The 17,325-nt window shown below is 41.4% G+C and overlaps 2 protein-coding genes across 4 annotated transcripts in view; both read right to left on the reverse strand.

Annotated features, from left to right (window-relative positions):
* The window catches only part of COMMD1 (copper metabolism domain containing 1), an 82,885-nt gene extending 72,507 nt beyond the window's left edge, over positions 1 to 10,378 (reverse strand). For all 3 annotated transcript variants that reach the window (XR_009957820.1, XR_009957821.1, XM_062571444.1), the window contains exon 1: positions 10,148 to 10,378. Coding sequence is in view for 1 of the 3 variants with exons in the window: in XM_062571444.1 (XP_062427428.1) it covers positions 10,148 to 10,342 (195 nt within the window). In the remaining 2 variants the exon portion in view is untranslated. The remainder of the gene's footprint in view (positions 1 to 10,147) is intronic.
* A 229-nt stretch (positions 10,379 to 10,607) lies between these two features.
* CRLS1 (cardiolipin synthase 1) lies at positions 10,608 to 16,994 on the reverse strand. Its single transcript, XM_062571443.1, has 7 exons — positions 16,590 to 16,994; positions 16,330 to 16,467; positions 15,590 to 15,719; positions 14,985 to 15,070; positions 14,508 to 14,576; positions 13,999 to 14,090; positions 10,608 to 12,365 (listed from the first exon to the last, which is right to left on the reverse strand). The coding sequence occupies exons 1-7, from the start codon at positions 16,977 to 16,979 to the stop codon at positions 12,278 to 12,280; spliced, it is 993 nt and encodes a 330-aa protein (XP_062427427.1). The 5' UTR covers positions 16,980 to 16,994; the 3' UTR covers positions 10,608 to 12,277.
* Positions 16,995 to 17,325: the final 331 nt, after the last annotated feature.

Here is a 17,325-nt window from a genome sequence, read left to right on the forward strand (position 1 = left end):
TACATAACAATAATCCCCCAAAATAAGAAGCCAGTTTGATTTTTCCAATAATGAATAGTCCTAATTCTGTACAATGGGGATCTTCCCACTTCCAATCAGAACGGAATTACTCCATACATTAACAACCTTTTCAAAGCTATTGTATAAAAACGTATTTATAAAGATAAATACAGAACATAAAAGTGGGACAGTTTATGTTCTTCCTTTAAGGAAGTCACATACTTCATCTTGTTCTAAAGCTGATGATTCCCTAGAGACGAACTGGAGAGTCTTTGCTGTAAATTTTAATCAATTCCTCCCACCAAAAAAGCGCCCACTTGGAACCAAAACTGTTATTCAGACTGGATAGCAAATCTTGGTGTAACTGGTCCTGCTATTTTATGCCACTACTGCAGTTTCTCCCTCCCCCCCCTTTTTTTTAAATAAACTACAGCAAACTCTGACGTCCTTTGAACATGCTGAAGAGTTCAAGGCTTCTTTATACTCAATTTACCATACAGGAAGAAATCCAGAGTACCAATTATAAAACAGAGTAATTTCAGTAAGCCACATTTTCAGCATTGATTAAGTTCTTGGTGTTTTCAGCTTTTTAAAAATAAGCTGGATATACTGTATCCAGTTGTTCCAAACCAGTATAGTAGAAACAAACTGTTTCACATCAGATCAAGAATACAACTGTGCATTATAGCATGAATACAGCTGCAAACTCTTACCACCAACAGAAAAGTTAACACTTTTCAGCAGCATGTAAAAAAGTTCAGCATGCAAAAAAGTTGCCATGAAAAGTGCCATCTCAATTTCCTTTTAACACGCTAGCTGTGATGCTCAGTGACTCAGGTGAACGCCACAGTTTTGCATCATTGGTATAGTGGTGGTTACTCAAGGCATTAACAGCTCTTTCCGTTTTCTCCTTGTTTTGAACTTTGTGTGAAATGAGGATATATATGGTAGCTGAAAAGGTTATGCTCACCACAAAGTAAAGCGGCCACAGAAATGTCTCTTTTCCTAGTAAGACTAATCTACTTTGTGTTTTCAAATACATATTTTTTTCACAATCTGCTAAAATGTGTGGCCACTTTGCTTAAGAGCGGCCAGACTGAAATAAGAACTTTTACTCCAGTGCCAACTTTAAGACTGTCTTAAAGCAAAGGAAATACTAATCTGCCTTCACACAGCAACAACAGACACAATTTAAAAGAAATTCCAAGTAACAAAGAATATAGTTTTAGCCGAGTCCTAGGGAAAGGGGAAAAAACAGTTTATTACAAGAAATCCATGGTACTTAAGGAGGAAAGAGAGGTTAAGACCAGATTAAACACGGAACACAAGAACAGCTGTACTGTGTCTGTCCAAAAGTCCAGTATCCTGCGCCTGACACTTGTTAGAAACAGGTATTTTGAAAGAGCGTAAGAAAAGAATAAGCAGTCAGTGCTCATTTTCCCGGTAAACGCTCTCAACTTCGGTTATGTAAGGTCTGTGCACTTCAAGCGCAGGATGCTGTATCCGAAACCTGACAGAAACCACCTTTTCATTCCTAGTCCATCAAAATGGAAGAAGTTTGGGTTGTCTCTGCCTGTAGCTAAACCTTAGATTCCTGTTTACAAAAAAAAAGTAAAAAGCCTAAAGCATGAAAGTAACAACACAAAAAGTATTGAACTTTAGTTTTGATCATTCTGTCCAAGATGAAATTAGTGTGAATTACAAGAACAATCAAAAATCACTCTTTGAAGAGGGAGTGATTTACATTTATTTTTCAGTTTCATTTCCTTCACGTCTCTAGTTTTTTACGTAAAACACTGCAGGCCAGATTTACACTTAAGTACAGCCTCTCCTTTTCCTTTTAGTCCTTCTTCATGCATAAAACAGAAGGAAAAATAAGGGATCAACTGAAGTTCTTCCCTTTTCACAGGTCATATTTAAAGAAGAAGGAAAACTAATGCTAGTCCAGGAGATTACTGGTACTGAGACAATGGCAATGAACTTTGTTACCCTCTTCAATACTTCACCCATACTTTCGGGAATAAGAAAATGGAGCATTGGCACTTCTGAATTAAAGACAGGAAACTATACATGAAGCCTAAGACTCTCTCTTTTCGAATATATTCCATATGGTGTGTGTTTGATGAATACTAATTAAGAACAGTAGAAGCATTTAATTTGTAGTAATGAACTCCAAAAGCAGGACAGAATTCCCTTATCTTCCTTCAGATAGGACTCCTGTTGAAGTCAATGAAAATACAGCAGGGATCAGTCTTGAGTAATGAGCTTCAGCATAATCGAGCTACATACCTTTCTGGGCACGCACATGTATACGCACACACCCCACACGCTAAACATGCCTGTGCTTTTTTGAGAAATAAAGGGTTCATCCAAAACTTGCTGGTGGTATTAATGATAAGAATGCTACTTACTGGCAGAAATTCTACGAACGTGACAAATCAAACCACGCAACTGGATGGCAAACGTGAAATCAACAGGACACAAAGCACTGCTACTACGAGGCAATCCAATTTTTGCAACAGCACACTGTTCTGGAAGTCCACTGACAGACAGTCACCAGATTTTCAGTAGGGCATTTTAAAACTAAAATGTAAAACATGGCTGGCACTGACCCATCTGTTCTAGATGAGCCAACCCTGCAACGGAGACAGGGTGGACTAAATCTTTACGTGCAGAGAAAAGCGCTCATATTCAGCATTCACCCACACTTACTGTATATCCACCAAGTAAGTCTGCTTACTTCTTGTAATTTGCCTTTCCTCTACAGATAAGAATATAAATAAATTATATGATACAAAAGGTCAGGTAAACCATTAAACTTAAGTTAAAGCATTTTCACTTAAGTAGCACAGTCACAGCACATCAGCACTTTACAATGTCAGATGAAATCAGTCTAGGATTGGTCTCATTAGGAAATGGTCTTTGGCCTCTGTCTCACACTTAATAAACGAATGATGATATAACTCTTAAGTGGTAGGTTTCATAACAGACAGTGCTGCTGCTTCTGCCCACCTTCAGGAGCAGCACTCCTCAATGCACAGTAGGAATGCTTCAGTTTTTATAATTTGGAGGGGCAGAGGAAAATCCTTATTCCTACTACACTGTTCAGATGTCAGCCCAATTCATGAAAATCTGCTCACAGTGTAGAATTCCATCATCTCTGTGTCACCAAAAACACTGGCTTCTACATATCCCATTAGCAATTAAAATAATAAAACAGTATCACAAAGGTGAAACGCTTACTTACCACAGACACTGAGCTTTGCAATGGGAGAAGCTCAGAAAGAATGGATAGGAAAAAAAAAGAAATATTACATTATTCTTATTAATTGACAAGCAATAAACTGCTACTCTAGACAGTGAAAAACTTGAATCTTACTGTTACTTGAAATGTTCTTAAACCATTTTTCTTATTAAAACATTCTGCAGCCAACCTTCCTCTCCTGTTCATTTTTTGAAAATTTTTTTCCTTTCCACTTTATCAGCATTATTAGTACAACTGCCAAGCTACAACAGTTCTTATTTGAACTGACTGCATATACACATACCTAAAACCAAAAATAACTAATAGCGGACCCACTCTAATAAAAATGCTTTAGGAAAGTATCCACAAACTTATTTATCACTGCAGTATAGCATATGTTAGTTCAAATAAATATCCAATTTTTACTTTCTTAAATTAATGTTGGACTTGGGGAGGGGGGAGTATTAATCTTAGATATATATACTAAAACAAAGAAGATAATTATGCTGCAATACCAGAGCTGCAGAGGCAACAACAGAGTTCTGTTCAGATTAGCGAGCTATACAATAGTGGTGTTTCACTGAATTAAAAAAAGAAAGACTAGGATTGTTGTTCTAGGCAAACACCAATTTAGATAATAATCATTTTCTCAGGCATATCCAATTACAACACAGCAGACATTCCTCCCCTCCTGAAATTCTGCCTCAAGTTTTTGTTAATATGTTTTACCTAGCTCAGTAACAAATGAAATGATTCATAATAAGCGCAGGCATTCACTGGAATGGAAAGGTGGACTACTACGTTAGGCGTGCATTTGGGTAGAAAGCATCTCATATGGACACAGTAAGTTTTGGTACTGTTATCAGACCCAAAAGCTGAATGAGCATGTTTAATGGGCCTTCTTATTTTTAGTTAGTGGATACAGCCACAACAGCAATCCTAAAGATCAGAAAGCAACCAGTCTCTCCTCTTAACTTTTCCCAAATTACTTTTATTTGTACCTGGACAACGTAGTTTTCCAGTTCTACATTGTCCAGGTATAAATAAAAGTAATAGGGCCGTAACAAGCTATGGTTCAAAACAGAGTACCTTTCGAGCAACATTTCTCCACCCAGAAAAGCTGCAGAGCCAAAGATCTGCCTCACGGTCACACTACATCAAGATGACAGCTTCAAGCCATTCGAGGTCCTACATGATATAGCATTTATATCCTGGACAGAAAACATAGAACAAAGTGTCCCAACAAAAACTGAATCCTCTCAGAAGAAACTTTCATTTCAGAGCCCAAATTCAAGCGATCTGAAGGTGGGGTGAGACAAGGACGTTCTTTCACACTGGCATGATCAGCTTATTTTTGGAGCTGATAACGAGAAGAGCACATTTGGAGTTGATAATGCGAACAACTCCCCCCTGCGGGGGAGAAAGAAGGAAGGCACTGCTTGGCAGCAAACTGTCAAACTCCAAAGATAAAACAAATCTCTGTTTTGCAGGAGGAAAAAAAAAAGGAAAAAAACAGGTGGAAGTGCTTTATGTTAGCCAGATCAGTGGACGGAGGTTACTCTGCTTTCAAAAGCTCTGCCTCTCAGCCTTGCAGAAGCTTGGACTTGCAACAAAACAATGTAAAGGGCTCAGAACAACAAATGTTCATAGAGCCCTTCACCCGTGGGGAGAGAGGGAAGAACAGCAGCTCTCCTACGCTAGGAAATGCAAGAATGTTTACTTCCCACAGCGCCTGGCAGTAGAAATCTTGAAGGCAGTTTGCTCACCGTTCGTTCTACTCTGATTTTTCACAGAAGGATAGATCCTTTCCATGAAAATCAGTAGTCTCCTCCTCGGCAGGCAGCAGCAGCAATGCTTTGGGACTCCCTCCCTTCGTGACAGAGGCAGCTTCAGCAGGCCAGGACTGCCGTCCCTGCCGGGAGGCGACGTCCTCAGAGACGACCCAGGACACCGGCCCTCATCAGCCTTCGCAGCATCTGAAGCACGCTGATGCTCCTCTAGAGCTTTTCACCCAGCGAGCAATTTTATCTGCAGGTGGCACCGAGTCTTCCTTCCCCACATGCCTTCAGATCAAGTTGTGATCACAAGGTTTCTTATTTAGTAGACATTTTCCAAAGGCATGAAGAAGAATAATCACTAGCAGTAACTGGGAGTTGCACAGTCTAGAAACAGTTTCAAGACCGAACTTGCATAAACCGTGCTTACTAGTGGCACCGTAGAGGCAAATAACAATGACAGCACCAGCCTCCGTGAAGCAAAACAGTCACAATCGTTAGAAAAATCCGGTGGAAAAAAACAGCATGACTTACAGTGAAAACAACCAAAGGAAGAGGACCAGGGTATGTTACACATGCAGTGTATACATAGAAGTTGGAAGCATTTTATATCCTGGATATCAAGCTTTCAGTTCTCTCATATTTCTTGTGTACAACGTGATTAATGTTGTACCAGTGAAACACCAGTATATTTACTGCTGACAGTAACACCCTCAATGTTTGCAGAAATACAAATAAAATATAATATTTAGACACCTCATGCTGAAATTTTATATCATTAGCCAGTGTACACTTTGGTCTGGAGCAGAACAGCAAACCAAAACACTTTAAGCACATTTAGGAAGCAGTCTTGCTCAATAAACTCAATAGCCTACTGCCACCAAAAGGAGAAGAGTGGAATTACTCCAGGTGCGAAGGAGAGTTTTGTTTGTTTGTTTTTTTTTTTTTTTTTAATCAGCGGAACAAATTCACCAAATTAAACTTACGTAACAGCAAAACAAATGTAGTATTTTAATCAGGATGAAAACTCTTTGAGAAATAAAAACAGCAGGGGTGAGAACTTGCAGGAGCCGATCTTTCCCAATTTCCATATGTTTAGAAACCTTATGGAATAAGAGGCTATGAAGCAGAGGGTTAAAAGAATTGACAGAACACTGAAATGGTATGGTTGGTTCTCCAAGGCACATCTGCCTAGAGCTTTATTCCAGCTTCTAGGAAACAACAAGCACTAAGGAAAAAAAAAAAAAAAAAAAAAAAGAGAGAGAGAGAGAAAAATCACAACAGGTAAATGTAGCAGGATAACATTATTCCTCTACAAAATAAATCTGGCATTGTAGAAAGAGATCAGATTATTTATGCACATTCTGCAGAAAAATACACGTGGAAATGAAGAGAAAGAATGCTTCAGTGCTGAAAAACTGCCTAGTTTTATGACTGGAGAAGATAACTATTGTAAACACCAGTGGATTGATAAAAATATTGAGGGGGAAAAAAAGTGGTCACAGTTACAACAGACTAATAATCGGCATCTATTCCCTCCATCTTTGCAAGGTATCATCAGAACTTTTCAAAAGATAGAAGAATCATCACTTGAGCATGACATAATGAAATAAAAGTCCTTACATAAAGCAGTATTGCTGCATACCACATAGGGAGAGGAAAACAAGGAGCATCAACACAACTGTTCCACCTTGAATGAGCAAAAGACCAGTATCCGAAAGAGCAGTAAAGCTCAGAGTAGAAATGCTTCTCCTGGTGGGGTAATTTTACAAATGAAGTAATTTTGCCAAAAAAAGGTCTCTTATCTGCCCTCCTCATAAGCTTTTGTGTAAGCTTGATGATGAAATATGTTCAGCGACTGATAAACTGCAACACACACACACACATATAAAGGATTACTGATTTAAGCATTCAGTTTCTTCCTCCATAAGAAAAATGTTACAAGGTCCTTTAACCCTATCTAGGTGATCCTTAAGAAAGGACAAAATTACGGTGCATCATTATCTTTCAGTAGCAAACTGAACTACACCCAGCTCGCAAACAGCTTTTTCCATTACGCACTTCGTCCACAAACGAAGTATGAATAGGAAAGAAAGCAGCTGTAAGTAGTAAATTATCAAGACAGCATTTATAAATATAAAACCAAAACTACTCTATAATCAAGTCAGGGAAAAACAAACATTTTAATGCTTACTGCTGCAGTAAACGTGATACAGTTTTGCAGCTCTTATTTATCTCCAGTGAAACTACTTTTTTTTGGGGGGGGGGGTTATTGTGTTTTCCACATGTGTAATACAGAAGGGTACATGAAAGCCCTTCACCTGATTACACTAATTTTTAATATATGCAAATAGTTACCTTACGCTTGGACTGACTGGTGTTAAGGGGATTACTATTCAGAAGGCACGAAGTACTAGAGAAATTAGATGGTCACAAGGGTAACGAATCTCCCTGCTTCTAAGCATCAAGTGACTGCAGATGTGTGTCAAGAGAGAAATTCCGCAGAAGTCAGGCACGAGGCATTGCTCATCCCTTGCCGTCAGGTGTTTACACTCCTTCTATAGTCAACACAGGACAATACAAAGCATCTAAACTAGCCACCTACCTTTCCTTTCGACTACACAAGGAGGCCGGGCTCCTAAATGGGGTAACTGAAATTAAATGGTATCATTACCTCCCCAAAGAACATTTTGGTGCAATTAGGTTATCATCATCAATGGAGACATAAAAGTCACCTGCCTTCTTCTGCACTCCAAGTGCAGATCACTGGCACAAAAAGGCAATGGCCTGCATGAACAAGCACTCTGGCTTCCTATCATTATTCTGCTGTTCGCTTCCCTACATCGACACCCAGAGGAGGAAGCTAAAGATAAACCACACAAACAAAACACAAACATCGCTGTTAATGCTCTAATTACGCAGGATATTTACCACGAATTAAATCCAGCAGGAGCTGTGGAAACACCGCCATCCAAGACATGGAAGACCAAAGACTGAGATGATATACACACGAAGAATCACTTTTGAAGTTTGTTATTGTTTTTGCTACAGCAGACCCAAAATAATACAACAAAACACCCCCACATTTTAATTCACACAAATACTGAAAGTATGCCAGGCAGCTCTCTGAAGTACACAAGTATCTCTTCTATGGTTAAGTAACTCGTAGGGCTAAGAGGACTGTGCCCTCATTCTCTCCCTCCTGCCACGTTCAAACAAAGGGAAACAGCTCACACCATATTTTCTGTCGATTTTCAGATGAGTCGGTTCACGTCACGGACTGAGATTTGTTAGCCAGCGATGAGAACTGACAAGGAGGTACCACAAATAATAGCTAGGATGTGGATGTTTCCATCAGGGAGACAGAGGAAGAGAAAATTAAGTTTAAGCCTCCTTTTCTCCAAACAGACACGAAAGAAAGGGCCCTCCAAATGACCAGAAAGTCAAAAAGATTTTTTTCCCCCCTGGATACTCTAGAATTAAGTTTCTGAAAGAATCCACCGTACTTTGATGTTATTTCCCCTAAGTGACCCACTAGAGAGTAGCAGCCTAAAGCATTCTTATCCATATATACTCAACACGAAGTTGTGTCTGGACAAAGTAGTTTGTCTACTGCCTAGCTCAAAACTTCAACATCTAAGCAGACTGAACAGCATAAAACGTGGTAATTCCCCAGGAATTTCATCCATAAGGAGATGAGTTGAACATTAGGCATGAAGATCATGAGACACACCTGGTAACTGTGAGATGCTATTTTATGTTGGAAGGCACAACTTGGAAAAGCACACTTGTTACCCATTTGGGTTACCAAAGCAGCTCATGAAGAATGTAGCACATCACCATCCTCCTAACTTAGGAGCCTGTTATTACAACAGTGGGGAAATATCCAGTAATTTTAATCATCTATGTTTTCTGGGGCCTGAATTACATCCAAAACAGTTTGGACAAAGACATCTCAACAGTACTTGAATAGCAGCTGTCTTTCAGATAGAAAGGAAAAAAAAAGAAAACAAAACAGAACGCCCACAGACAGTACCACTCATCGTAAGTCTTTGTGGTTCAGCCAATAATAATCTTTCCAGTTTTCAAGGTAGCCTCTGAATCCAATCATTAAAGAAACAGTAAAATCTTCATAAAGGCAGAAAGTAAGTGCTAACATCCTCACCAAATTCCAACTCTATCGACTACACTTTGCCAGTCTAAGTCTTTTTTTCTTTTTTTTCCCTCTGGATGTAACACTGTCTTTTCTTCTGGTCTCAAATACAGTGTTTTGGCTGAGGAACTGTCTCCTTTCAGGGATGGCTGCTGTCTACAGAGCCACATGCGTGAGCACCAGGAAAATAAAGCCTGCACTGCATCTGGGGATTATTTATATGAAGTTATTGTTTATCTGAAGTTACCATACTGCATTAAAATAAGTGAGAAAATACTTTGCTAGTTTGCTAGTTATCTTGCACATCTCCCAGAGTTAAGATACCTCAGAAAAAAACAGTAATAAAAACAAGCAAGCCAAACAAAAAAAGAAATATAATCCTCAGGTCAGAAAAAAACGACTACCAGAGAAGGGGAGAAAGAACAGCCCAGTAAAACTGAGCTTACACAGATTTAGAGCTGAAAATAATTTAAAAAAAACAAAAGCAAAAAGTGAATCAAGAATTGAACAGGATCAACAGCAAAATGCTGAAATATCCCAAACAGTGAGTAATTAGATGCAACCAAAACACATAACAGGAAAAAAAATGAATATAGGAAGTACTAGCTTCTTTTTATATATAAATATGATACAGCAGAAAGTCATTTTTGCAGTGACTCTTTGTAAGAAAAATAAAATACGCGTGCTAACTTTCGATCTTGTGACTGAAAAACGCAGCCCCGCAGCTAAATGCAGGCGACGCCATTTACTTTTAATCCGACGTTTTCCCACTACAGAGACGAACGTACCGCAGCCCCCCGGGTCCCGCACAAGACTGTACCCCCGGAGAGAAAAGGGGGCGCACACGGAGCGGTCCGCAGCAGCAGCACACACCGCTCGCTGCCAGAGCGGCGGGCGCCTCCCGCCGCAACGGCCGGGGGGGGGGGGGGGGGGGAGAACCGGCCGCCGCCGCCCCCGGCCCGCCCCGGCCGCTACCTGCAGCAGGCCGCCCATCTTGGCGCGCAGCGCCCGGAACTCCTCCGGAGCCGCCTCGGGGTAGAGCTGCCCGCGCAGCAGCTCCTCCGTGATGCCCTCCTTGCCGTAGTAGGCGGCCTGGGCGATGCCGCCGAGGAGGGCGCTCAGCGGCCTCCCACCCTCGGGCGGCGGCGGCTGCTGCTCCGCCGCCGCCATCTTGCGGGGGGAGGGACGGCCGCCACCGCCCTCCCCCGGGCCGGGACTACAAGTACGGCGGCCGCGCGGGGCCGGGACTACAAGTACGGCGGCCGCGCGGGGCCGGGACTACAAGTACGGCGGCCGCGCGGGAGGCGAGGAAGAGGACGCGAGAGGGCGAAGTAGCGCGCAGGAGGCGACGGAGAAACTCTGCTCTTGGCCGGGTAACAGTAAACAAACGTCGAGTACCGAACAAATGCGGGAAGAAACATAAAACCAGCAGCTCTGCCATCTAGAAGAATTTTATTTAACACAGAGACCGTGGCATACGCCACGAAGTAATTACACATCCGACTCGCTCTGAACACGAGCTGCGACAGCCGTACCAACACACGCCACCACGGACCCTTTGCTGGCCAGTAATTTTTCCATTCCCTGCCCATTTCAGGCAATGTTTCTGATTGATTTGAAAAAAAAAGAAAACAGAAAACCCTACCAAACAGGAATGACCCGACTGGACACAATCAACCTCTGCGTGCTAAGCTATGCTCTTGAAGAAATGGTGTTCAGTTCTAAGAAATACTCAGGCATTTCTGAGAAACAACATACGATTTGCACTGTATCCCTTTGATGCAAGACTCAACGTAGCTCACAAAACACCGAGATTGCTAAGAAGCTAGTACTAATAAAAAAAAAATCAAACTTTTTTTCTGTGCACCGCTCTGTACAAGTTTAAATATAAAAATTATTAAAATATTTTGTATATACAAGCATACACAGTCACAAAAAAGACTGTGTGCTCTCAAAAGAGATGTCTACAATAAATTTTCTTCTCCTAGTATACTGGCATCATATACCACCCAGTTTCAATTATTTAAGCCCTTCAGTTGCGCTCAATTCTATGTCATGCAAGATTTAATCACACACGGCTCTAAATTATAAAACATAAGTTATTATGATCAACATGATCTGTTCTGCCTAGTAATTTATTCCGTACCTTTCTGTGAGTAGAGAACAGGCAAAGAACATATGTGACTTGCCACTGTCAGAGCAGGACCACAGTACACCTCTTGAAGCTAGAGATACAGGAAAAAATAACAGTATGTGCATGCATCTCTAAGTTTCTTCCAATCTTTCCATTAATTTGGACAATATTTGAAGTGTCCTTTTCCCCCAATGGCATTACACAGCCTTTTTAGAAGCTTTAAAGAAACTGGAGATACAATTGTTTTTTTAATCTCTAGAAATTATTAGTCTAATGTGAGGAACACACGTCCACATCTAATTTGAGTAAAGACTCATCACGGCACAACTAACCATTCTGAGACTCAATCTCTTCTTTGATGAGTACCATTATCTTCCACTACTATTAAAAAAAACGAGGGGGGGACGTAACTTCTATATGAATTATCTGTATCACCACAGACTATGAAGTAAAACCTGCTAACATTCCAGTTCAAATTTCTGAAGATACTATTTCTTGATGCCATGTTGTCTTCTGCAGCAAGCTGGAGGAGGTCGCAGGTCCTAACAAGCAATGCCACTTGACTGACTTAGGTTGAGGCACTAAGACAAAGTTGTTCTTAAAAATGCTTTTTCTACTCTGATCTCAGTCTGTGCAGTGCTTTGCCAAAAAAAAAAGCTGGTGAAAAGTGCTTATTTCTAACTTCTGAAAACAGTAAGATTTATTCAAAATGCACATGGTAGCAACCAATAACCTGTCTTTAAGGATATTATTTATTTGTTTTTGTAAACAATCTTATTTTTAAACAAATTAAAAATACATTGAAAAATCTGTCTCTATATATATACACAGTACTCATTCAAACTTCATTTCATTGTGATGCCATGGTTTAAGCAGAAAAACAGAGTTCTTTATCCAAAATCCAGTCATTACAACCATCTTCTGCAGTACAGCAAACAATGCTGCCACGACACGGTCCTTTCAGAAATACTTCATTTGTTATTTATCACCTGAACTGTTTTTCGGCCATAGTAGTAATAGCTATATGCAGACGATACCGTTGTGAAAGCTGTGATGCACCTTTGGGGAAAACAATTCCTGTAAGTCATTTGAGTCTACATATGACAATCAAAAGTTACATTTTTAAGTGTCTTCTCTATTGTTCACCACACACCCTGTCACTGGCCACTACAGATATGGAGTTTAGGGTTTACGGTTTAGGTACTGAAATTCAGTGCTAAGCAGAGGATTAAATAAACAAACTGTCACTCAGTGATCTGTAGCGTGCTTCCATTTAATTACATGCAAGACTGAATTTTTATCAAATTAACACTTGTTTGAGAAAGGGAGGACAAAGATCTGTTCCAGTGTTTGTAGCCTACAGAGTTTTTATCAGCTTGAGAACGGACTGATAAGAAACGATTCCTTGGTAGTAGGGTAGATGAGCATTCAAATAATACAAGACTTGATTTATGGTTATTTTAACATGTTCCAAAGCGAAGGCAAAAGTTTTGGCTTTGGTCTGTTTTGTTCCCTTCCCAGACGCTAGGTTAGAACCATATAAATTTCTAAGTTAGCAACGCTCCTTTGTGTCAAAGGCTATGCCGTTCAGGTGTGAGGCACTACTAAGTCCTGCCCCTCCGTTACCGCTGCCATCACTGAACACACAGTCAGACTCATCCACTTCAGTTTTTTGAGGGTATTTATAGAGTATCCTAATAAGTTACACCTAGCATTTCTGTATTACTCACTATATGTTTACTCTCTCATAGAGTCCCAGCGCAGGAGCAAGGTAAGTGTCTTTCACAGATGCAATTCCAGATTTTGGCTTTCCAAAGGATGAAAAACACATTGACTGTTAAGATAAAGGTTCCTAGCTCCTTAAAAGCTTTGTTTTTTTAAAAGACAAACAAAATTGGATCTTCCACTATGTTAATCTAAGTTACTAACTCATTTTGCCATCTGCTGCTCAGCCTCCTTATTCTGTACCCTTACAGAACTGTTGTTGCAGCTTGTTAATGCTGCAATTGTTAAGTTCTTCAATGGCAACAGTAAAAAGACAGGCCATTATTTAAAGAAGCACACTTCCGTATGCCTGTTTTCTTATGATCCCTTCCCTCACTTCCTGCAGTCTAGCAGAAACCACTGATTTCTTCAGATGCTTTCCAAAGAGGCTTCAGAAGTCTAGCTCTCAAGACAGCAGGTCTTGAAGCACAGTTGTCAAGCCAGCATAAAGCAAATTAAAGCAAAATTAAGAAAATACCTCCCGTCCTGTTTTTTTTTTTGGTTGGTTGGTTGGTTGGTTTTTTTACAGATACCAAGACTGCTTTCTCTAGAACATTCATAGCTTGAATAAACAAACAAACTATATAGTCTTTCTTCTCATTTTCTTCTTTTATACTAATATGAATGTACACTTTGATACTGCTATGTCTATTCTTAAGACTTGTTTCTTAGCTGTTGTTCCTGGATTCTGACTAGTTTTTATTTGACTACTTTCTCCTTGTACAGTAAATTAAATACCCCCCCCAAAAAAAATCTAATTCCTATGTCAGTCAAGAATAAATTTCAAAGAACAAAGCAGTATGGGCTTATGCTATCATCTGGCCATAGCTTTTTGTTCCATACAATCAGCATTATTCACAATTGCCAGTTTCTTTAGGAGTACATTAAATTACATTAAATTATGTGAAAAAGATGAAGGAGAAATTACCATAATGTCTGCAGATATATGCTGTCCACATAATTGAAAACAGGAGCTGCTAAAGAAGCTGCCACCAAAATTAGCTGAACGGCAGTGTTCATCTGATAAAAACAAAAGTAGAAATACAACAAAAATGAAGTGTATCATGCAATGAAAATCAATATATACTTTTCTTATTTAAGTATCAGTCTGTATACAGAAAAAAAACCCAAAGCATTGGTTGCTTTTTTGCAAACCATTTGCAAAAAAATGCGAATTTTTACAAAAAAAATCCGTTTTTTAGAAGAAAGCATTTCTAATGAAACATCCTGCCTACTTAAAATTAGCATGTGCTCTGGCAGCGTACACTGTTGAAGCTCTTTCAGGATTTAAGTTGCCTCCAAATTAGCTGACAATACTTTGAAACTGCACTTGACAAAATAAGAACGTTTCATAGCAGTGAACAAACTCCCAACCAAACTGCACACCATTGCAAGTACACTGAGCAATTACCTTTTGTAATGACTTATTACTCTTACCTTGCTAATGAATGTTGGTTTTAACTGGGCAGTAGCATAACAGGGGTTAAAATACCTACTCAGTGTTCTCTGTTGGGGAAGAAAAAAAAAGGGAATTCTAGTATATTCAATTTGAGAAACATCTTCACATGATACTGAATACAAGTCAATTGCAATACTAAAGAATTATACCCCTACTGCTCTTATATAAGGAAGAAAAAAAAAACTCATCAGTAACTGCATCGTTTATGAAACCCATTTCATGAAATACAATTCTGCTATTAATTTATTTGACAAGAGAACAAGAACAATGTTTTATCTTAGACTATTCACCTAAGTTTTGAACAACTATCCAATCTCATGAAGAAAATCTCTTGGCTCCAATTTTGTTAAGTGCTGTGTCTTATTCATTCTATATACACATAAAAATATGGAAAAATCTAGTCAGAAGAACTTAATTACATGTCCATGCAATTTTGTTTAATGCTACACACTTACCGGTGGAGAAAGAGTTTTGTATCGCACATAAAAAACAGCAGCAATGAGCGCTACATCCCTCAGAATAATCATGGAAGTGAGTGAAACTGAAAAAATATAAGCCAAGAACATTTGGTGAAAAAACATGGCCAAAATTAAAAAAAAAAAAAAAAAAAAAAAAACCACATACACAAAACATGAAGCAAGAAACAGTCTCTCTCTACTTACTATGACTGAGTTTATGAGTTTTATGCATGAGTTAAGATACTTCATCTGAAGTCTTAAAACTACTCAGTTTATGAGAAAACCGTTCCTTTTTGATATAACCACTAACTCCTGTTGTTACCCCCCCCCCAAAAAAAAAAAAAAAGAAAAAAAAAAAACTCTACATCTGAAGCTTAAAGTAATGTTTTTTTTTATTGGTTGGTTGTTTTTTTGGGAGGGAGAGAAAGGCCTTTTTTGTTTTTTGTTTTAAAATTATTTGATAAAAGCAAAAAGCACAGTGTAACTGACAAAGTAAGAGTTCTCACTTACAGTGGATTTTCCTTCTGGAGACCTAAAAAAAGTATTATTATACCTAAAATTCGCTTTTCTTTATACAACGACAAGTAATGACGTTTTCTCACCTGGGATAAGATTTGCACAAGTTAGGCTTACATAGAGCACACTGATGAGAATTTTGTCAGCCAGAGGATCAAGAGCACTCCCCAAAGCCGATTTCTGATTAGCCCAGTTCCGTGCGATAAATCCGTCCAACTAAAAAAACCACAGAGTTCAACATTTATCCATCAGAAAACTAAGAAAAATAATAGTTTCTATATGCTACTGTTACAGAGATTGGACGAATAACATCACACAATACAGTTAGCTTAACGAAGATGAAATACGATACTTGTTAGCTGATATTTCTAACATACTGTCACATTGTGTTCTAGATTATGGAAGCCTCTGAACACATTCCATCTTCAATATTAGAAAAAAAAGAAAGTGATGTTTCAAATCACACACCTAAATTCATGCAAGTCAACTACTATTTTGGGTGCACCCTGTACACCCGCATATGCTAACAGACCACTAGATGAGCCAACGTTGTTTCCATGTGTAAATGCGTGCTTGAGGATGGTCAGGGAACCTAGCCATCCCCTTTGCTCTACCACCACACAGTCCCCTTTAGGGCTCTGGGAGTCACTTTGCACTATCATAAAGGATCTATAGAGCATTTCTAAAACACAGGAAATATAAAAACCACTCTGCTTTTAAAACTTGGTCATCGTTGTTCTACATTAAGTCATTCTGAAACTTAACATGTGCCAACGGGATCAACGTACGGCTGCCTTTATGCGTTTTCAAAGCGATACAAACGTACCAAATCCGTAATGCCAGCCAAAACAAAGACGCCGAGTGCAACGTTGAAGTTTTCTTCGACAATCAGGTAGCCTAAAACCGGCGCCAAACCCATCCTCGCCATCGACAGGATATTTGGGATCGTCCATGGGTTTTCATACTGTGAAAGGAAGCAGGCGCACGCTCCAGGGCGGGAAGGCAGCCCCTCAGCGGGCACGCAGCAGCCTTAAAGCGCGTAAACACACGCTTTGACCCGAATTTGCCGCGCCCCCGGTCACGTACCAGCTCGGCGTAGCGCTCCGCCGCGCTCCGCTCCCCGCGGGAGTCCGGCGCCGGGGGACCGCCGCTCCCCGCCCGCCGCGGCCCGGCCCCGCCGCCGCCGCCTCCTCCCCCTCGCAGGAGGCTCCAGGCGGCGGCGGCGGCGGGCGCGCGCAGCGGCCGTTGGGGCGCGCGCAGCAGCCGTTGCGGGTGACGCAGGGCGGGCGCCGCGCGCCACCCCGCCGCCAGGCAGAAGCCGCCGCTGTTGCCATGGCAGCGCCCGGCCGCCGCCGCCTCGGCCTCGGCGCCGGGCCGGCTCGCCAGCGGCCTGGCTCCGCCGCCGCCCGGCCGCCGCCGCCCCGCGCCGCCGAGCAGCCCCCACACCCCCCTGCCCAGCCACGCGGCGGCCAACATGGCGGCAGCCGCCCCTACGCGCGCTGCGGCCCTGCCCGCGGCAGCGAGCGGCCCGGCCCCGCCGCCGCCGCCGCCATCCGCCGCCCCGCGGGGGCTGCCGGCAGGCTCCCAGCCGCCGCCGGCGGGCGTGTGTGCGCGGCAGCGCGGCCTTTCGCGGCGCTTTACGGCAGCCCCCTCCCCTGCCCGCCGCGCGCTTTACGGCGGGCCGCGGTGCGCGCCGAGGCGGCGGGGGCAAAGCCGGGTTCTGCCCGCCCTCAGGGGCCGAGGTTTCACCCCCTGAACCCAGGCTTGTCTGATTACACAGGCGAGCTAATACTTGGCAGGCCAAAGCGGGGTTCTAGGAAAA

The sequence above is a fragment of the Rhea pennata genome, chromosome 3 (assembly GCF_028389875.1).
Source record: "Rhea pennata isolate bPtePen1 chromosome 3, bPtePen1.pri, whole genome shotgun sequence".
NCBI lineage: Eukaryota > Metazoa > Chordata > Aves > Rheiformes > Rheidae > Rhea > Rhea pennata.

Excerpts from the sequence above, each read along its gene's own strand:
- CRLS1 (XM_062571443.1), bottom strand. The coding sequence starts at position 16,979 with ATGTTGGCCGCCGCGTGGCTGGGCAGGGGGGTGTGGGGGCTGCTCGGC. Across the intron at positions 16,468-16,589 it reads CGGAGCGCTACGCCGAGCTG|TATGAAAACCCATGGACGAT; the intron begins GTACGTGACCGG and ends TTCCTTTCACAG. Across the intron at positions 15,071-15,589 it reads TTGTGCAAATCTTATCCCAG|TTTCACTCACTTCCATGATT; the intron begins GTGAGAAAACGT and ends ATATTTTTTCAG.